The 6,000-nt window shown below is 48.5% G+C and overlaps 1 protein-coding gene across 21 annotated transcripts in view; it reads left to right on the top strand.

Moving 5' to 3' along the window:
* Positions 1-863: 863 nt before the first annotated feature.
* Positions 864-6,000, top strand: part of GRIA4 (glutamate ionotropic receptor AMPA type subunit 4) — a 367,857-nt gene continuing 362,720 nt past the window's right edge. For 7 of the 21 annotated variants that reach the window (XR_011995847.1, XR_011995839.1, XR_011995846.1 and 4 more), the window contains exons 1-2: positions 1,655-2,195; positions 3,362-3,520. Coding sequence is in view for 11 of the 21 variants with exons in the window: in XM_072729919.1 (XP_072586020.1) it covers positions 2,108-2,195; positions 3,362-3,520 (247 nt within the window). In the remaining 10 variants the exon portion in view is untranslated. Of the gene's footprint in view, positions 1,020-1,065; positions 1,367-1,649; positions 2,196-3,361; positions 3,521-6,000 lie in introns of those variants that run through there. The other 14 variants (XM_072729916.1, XM_072729921.1, XM_072729918.1 and 11 more) reach the window with 9 other exon arrangements.

Below are 6,000 nucleotides of genomic sequence, written 5' to 3'. Positions count from 1 at the left end.
GAAGAATTCCACTTAATCTAATCCATTCTGCTCTTTTCCTAAATGTTACACGAGGTAAACAATTATGGGGGGGACTTGCTGTTTTCCTTTGCAAAATGTAATGGGAAACAGTATTTTGGTTTCCTTAACCTTTAAGGAGAATCTTTTCCTGTAATGATGGCTCAGAAGCTTGGTATGAACTCATGTGACCCTACTCTCTGGGCTCTAAGATAGTAGGATCCAACCAACAGCACTCAAAGAACTATAAAGTTTAAAATACTTTCTCTCCCACTTGAATGAATTAGGGGACTGTAGCTGCTGTCTAAGTCAGGAGACCTCACACCACACAGAAGAAATGAGAGACCTGTCTTGCCTTACTTCTCTCTGGGGTGTGGTACAGACCCCTTCCAACACAGCCTGCTGACATGAAGTCCTGAAGGTGCCCCTGGGGAGGAAGGGACACCAGGGCCGTTCTTCTACTCAGTCCACACAGTACTGACAGCATCACTGCAGTGCTGAAGTCTTCTAGGGGTGGAGGGAGTGGAGTGCCCACTGCCCCAAGCACTGTCCTTCCCATCCTCCTCCATCAACCTCTGAACCCCTGAACCCTGCAGGTCCTACTCCCGAAGTGCCCACAGCACAGAGGAAAGGTGTCCTCCAGGATGGGCTGCTGGAAAGAAAGGAGGCGTCCATCAGTCCAGTCTTCCTGCCTGCCCTCAGGAGTGCCCCTGCGGGTCCTGCCTCCGGCCTCTCAGCTAGGGACTGGGGGGCCCCCTGCGTTCCCGTTTCTCAGGCTTTTCCCCCGTAGCCTTCATTATCCTAAACTTTGCTATTTAAATGAACTTTCCGGTCTTCAGCCTCCTTCCTCGTCCTGGGTCTGCTCCATGGCCTTACCTCCTCCTGTTCTTTCCTCCTCGGTCCCAGCCTCTCAGCCCTGCTCGGGCTGCCTCTAGCCTTCCTGTCTCCTCCTCTCCCTCCCGGGGCCCCTTCACCTCATCCATTCCTGTCTCAGGCTCTCCCGATTCCCGGGCCGTTTGCTGGTGAGAAATCTTTGCTGCAGCGAGGACCGGAGTCCCCCGCGCGCAGCCCAGCGGCAGGAGAGGGCGAGGCTGGGAGGAGGGTGAGGGCTGTCTGGGAGGGAGGCGGGCGGTCCTCCCCGCGAGCCTGCAAGGATGCGGCAGGGGGCCGGGGGCCTGGGGAGCCACTGACTCCCCGAGTCCCTGTACTGGCTGCACCCCCGGCCCGCGGGCCGCCTTCCTGCCCAGCGCAGCAGGGCGGAGGCGCCTGGAGAGCAGCGCGAGGGCGCGGGGGTGCCCACCTCGGAGTGGGTCCCCTGCGAGCCGGGGAAGGAGCGAGGAGCGAGGAGCGAGGAGCGAGTGGGCGAGGGGTGAGCTGGAAGCGCCCGGCTCCAGCCCGGGGAAGAGCGGGGCGCGCGAGGGAGTGCGGGCGGGTGCGGCGGGCCTGGGGGAGGGCGCGCGGGGAGGGGCGCGCGGGTGCGGGCCGGGCGGGGGGCGCGCGGGGAGGGGCGCGCGGGTGCGGGCCGGGCGGGGGGCGCGCGGGGACGGGTGCTCGGGGAGGGGCGCGCGGGGAGGGGGGCGGGGGCCGGGAGGGGTGATGGGGAGGGGCGCGCCGGGAGGGGCGCGCGGGTGCGGGCCGGGCGGGGGGCGCGCGGGGAGGGGCGCGCGTGCGGCGGCCGCGGCGCAGTGTCGGGGTGTGTGTGCGCCGAGGCGAGCGGCGGGCCGGGCGCGAGGGGGGCGAGGACAGGGCGCATGTCTCGTCCCCGCGAGCAGCCACTAGACGCGCCACCACCATCTTCTGCATGTGCCACATTTGCAGCCGGACAGGAAACCGCTCTCAGGGCTATGGAGACTGCGGGAAAAATCTGGCAGCTCTCGATGGATTGCTGAAGGGGCGCAGTCACCGTCACCAACCACCCACACCTGTCTCCTCTCTCTCTCTCTCTCTTTTTTTTTTGTTTCTTTTTTTCTTTTCTTTCTTTCTTTTTTTTTTTTGTTGTTGTTTTTAATTTTAGCGCCATCGTCGTCAATGCATCTCTGAACAGCCTTTAGGAAGAGTGCGAGAGAGAGAGAGAGAGAGAGAGAGCGCACCGGGGAGAGGAGAAAAGAAGATGAGGATTATTTGCAGACAGATTGTCTTGTTGTTTTCTGGATTTTGGGGACTCGCCATGGGAGCCTTTCCGAGCAGCGTGCAAATAGGTAAGCTCTGCCCCGGTGGGGCGTGCATGTGGGTGTCGGCAGCAGGGACCCGAAAGTGAGTTAAACGAGTTGCGGGTGAGCAATTCGGGGAGACCTTCGGCGCCTCCCCTCCCCTCGCCCCGGTGCAGAGGGCTGCCTCTTCCGTGCAGGTTCGCTGGGAGTGTGCACAGGCTGCCCACCCGTTCCCCCGCGGCCGCGCTCCCACCGCCACCATCGATGCAAGTCGCTGGAGTAGGGTTGGAATAAGTTGGGAAAAAAAACAACCACCACCACCACCCTCCGTGGGGTCGGTTACACTGAATGTGCTGTTTCTTCTCATTGCTTCCTCTAGAGCATAAAGGATTTCGAGTTTGTTGGGGGGTTTAAAATTATGATTCTGTATTTTAAACACACTTCTTCCCGTGCTGGACTCCCCGGCTTTCCGGCCGTTCCAGAAAGACACTGTTTGGGCCAGAAAGCGTTTCCACCCGCACCCCCCGCCTTCGCTCGCCGCCGCGGGTTAACCGATTACAAAGTTCCCTCGCTTTCCCGGAGACCTTTTATTTTTCCTCTCGAGGCTTCTGGCCACAGTCCTCTGGTTGGACTCCCCTGCCAGGGACCCTGCCCATCCGCGGCTCTGCTTGCTCTTCCCCTCGCCCGTCTTTGCATGGGACGCAGCTCTTGAATTTCTTCCAGCTAAGCCCAGCCTCAACACTGCATCATTTCGCGTGGACTGGGCACGCAAGCGGGCTCATTAAGCTGAGTCCACGAGCCGCAGGAAGACAAAGTTCACCTCTCCTTCCCGACCCCCTCTGCCCTGCGTGTCCCCAGGGCCCTGTCTCTGCATTTTGATGCACACCCTCTCTCTTGCTCTTCTGCACGCCCCAGCTTGGCTGATGAGCATGTGCCGGGAATCGTGGAGAGGGCAGGAGAGGAAGGAAAACATGCTCCCTGGCCTCAGAGGTCATTGTGATCATGACAAATTGGGACAGGAAAGCGCTGAGCTGTCCTAAAGAGGAAAATACTAAGCGTGCTCCTCGGGGACAAAGGGCATTCTGGAGCCATGGCAGGGAGAGCTTCCTAACTGTGTGTGTTGCTGAAAGGCAGTGGATCTGAGAGTGCATGGGGGTGGCTCTTGCATTTCCAAGAGGAAACACCGAATGTGCTTTTCCTGCTGTTTTTAATAGGTGGTCTCTTCATCCGAAACACAGATCAGGAATACACGGCTTTTCGATTAGCAATTTTTCTTCATAACACCAGCCCCAATGCGTCGGAAGCTCCTTTTAATTTGGTACCTCATGTGGACAACATTGAGACAGCCAACAGTTTTGCCGTGACAAATGCTTGTAAGTAAAACATAAGTTGTGCATAAATTTGAAGAGAATTGAAATGAAGCAACGAAGTCCTCCTCCCCTTTATTACCATTAATTTAAAAATGGTTTTTGAAAGAAAGGCAAGATTCCCACAGTTGGCTGGTTCTAGAGCCTGTCAGAGTTAAAAGAAAATAAGATTTAGTCCCAGGGATATTCAGCTGGTCTCTCTCCCTTCTCTTCTGCCTTCCTTATGTATTTGTTTATTTCATTTCTTGTCTGGATGATTCAAGTTGATTTCTCCTGTAACATTTTGGTGTGTTATTCCTGTTATCTGAGTGTCAAGTTAGTGAAAATTGTGCTCTGTCTAGTTTTTTATCCTGTCCCCCCTTTTTTTTTTTTCATATTTGCTTTTCACTTGAGGAAGCATATGCCTTGCTTTTAAGGAAGACACATGCTCTCTAACACTGGTGAAGGAAAGGAAGCCTTGCTGAGACTGAGGCAGAGGGAGCACTGTGTGGAGGATATATATTCTAGTCGGTTGGTTGACGCTGCAGATGATCTGGTGATGTCACTTGAGGCTGCCCTGCTCTTACATTCTGGGTTGTAAATGTCTCTTACTATCACGTAATGCATATATCCTGTGGATATAATTCCATGAATCCTTACCTTGGTGCCACATCATCTCAATCCAGCATCCACCTGAATTCAGGAACCAACCCGGCTTGATCTATCATCCCGCATGGTGAAACTAAAAGGGTGACCTCACCTAATGCTGTAATGAAACACTTGCACCCGTGTTCCCCCACCACAATCCTGTATGACTGAAGGTAAACAAATATAATCAACTACATATTAATTTAAAACTCTGTAAAATATGATCAGTCATTACAGCATTTTCACTCTTGAGGGAAATACATTGTTTGAAATACCTCCTCAGCTTTACATGCTGATTTACTACTGTCCAGAATTTTTGGGTTAAGGTAGAAGTCATAGGTTATGTAAGATATAAGGGAATAGTTTCTACTTAAAATTTTACATAGCAGTAATAAAATGCTTCATTTGAACTGTATTTTTATGATATCAAGTTGAGTCTATTTTAAAAGTCCTGTCAGTACAGGAAAGTATGCCAAACAAGTTAAGTGCTATTGAAAACAAAGAACTTTAAACTATTTGGAGGATATCTGCTTCATTATTTTAATTATTTTAGTTCATATTTATTTGCTATTAACTCATCTAAAAGATACTGTGGTTACTTTCCCTAAATTTTTGGCATCCAACTATTACTTTATTTTAGAACTTGGTTTCATAAGGAGGTCCACGCATTTGACATTTAATAAACGGCCGCAATTATATTACTTTGCAGGAAATCTGTATTTGCTATGAGCACTATTTAATTGGGAAAAACTATTTGTTGTATTTAGTGACAAAATCTACATGATAGCAGAAGGGAGTTACTTTGAAGTACATGGATTAGAGCTGTGTTTGTGGATAGTTGTTTTTGCAAATTCTATCAGCTATTAATTTTGTGTTTCAAGTTTTGAAAGGGATGTCAACATTGGAAGTAGTTCTAGATACAAAGTATTCTGCTTATTTTTAAAGTATTTTTTTCATACCTCTCCTGAGATTCTATCAACAAAACATTGCTAAGTTTAAAAATAACTCCTGATCCAAGTACATGTGATGGCACTTTGTCAACAGTAAGCTATTTTTATTTTATTTTTATTTTTTAAATTTTTTAAATTTTTTTAATTTTTAAAAAAATTTTAGTAAACTATTTTTAAATATTAATTTTTATTTCTAAATTCTGAAAGACTTTCTTAAAAGTGGCAGATATATCAGTTTTACCTTGTTTTGTTTTTACACATTAAGTTTTTAAGTATTCTCAAGTTTATATTGTGACTTCCAGTTATAAAAACTACCAAGCTCTGGTTGTTCCTTCCTCCATAATCTCCTTCAGGATCATTTTAATAAGCATTATTTTATTTATGTCATGAAAATATTATGTGAAGTGTTTGGTAAAGTCCCTGTAAACGTGAGAAATGGACAAGAAGGTGCTCACAGAATGAAGAAGTAGAAGGTATAAAATACAGATAATATGATATGCTTTAACATGTTAGGATTGAGAAAATGGAAACTAGATAAACATTGCTGCTGATTTTGATACAGTGTCCACAATATCCTATTTTCCATAATCATGAATAATTGATTTTGTGTGTTTAAAATATTTTAAAAAAACAATTGTAAATGAGGAAAAAACATTTTCTAGTGAAGAAAAGGACTTTTTTATTTTTATTTTTTTGACAAATAAGAGTGCCAAATGTCCTTAGGGCAAATCTAAGCAGAATTTGGGGAAAAATTCAATTGTCAGAGAGCATGGGTCAGGGGCTTGGTGTTTGTTGAGTAGACTGAGAGCATATCTGTATGTGATTTTCCAGTCTAATTAAAGGTGAAATGTAAGCAGTAAGTATGAGGCAAACTCATCTATCAAGCTCTCTGCCTTTGGGTACAAAAGG

The sequence above is a fragment of the Vulpes vulpes genome, chromosome 12 (assembly GCF_048418805.1).
Source record: "Vulpes vulpes isolate BD-2025 chromosome 12, VulVul3, whole genome shotgun sequence".
In the NCBI taxonomy this organism is placed as follows: Eukaryota; Metazoa; Chordata; class Mammalia; order Carnivora; family Canidae; genus Vulpes; species Vulpes vulpes.
Note: the sequence above shows the minus strand (reverse complement) of the source record. Positions and strands in the feature narration are given on the sequence as shown.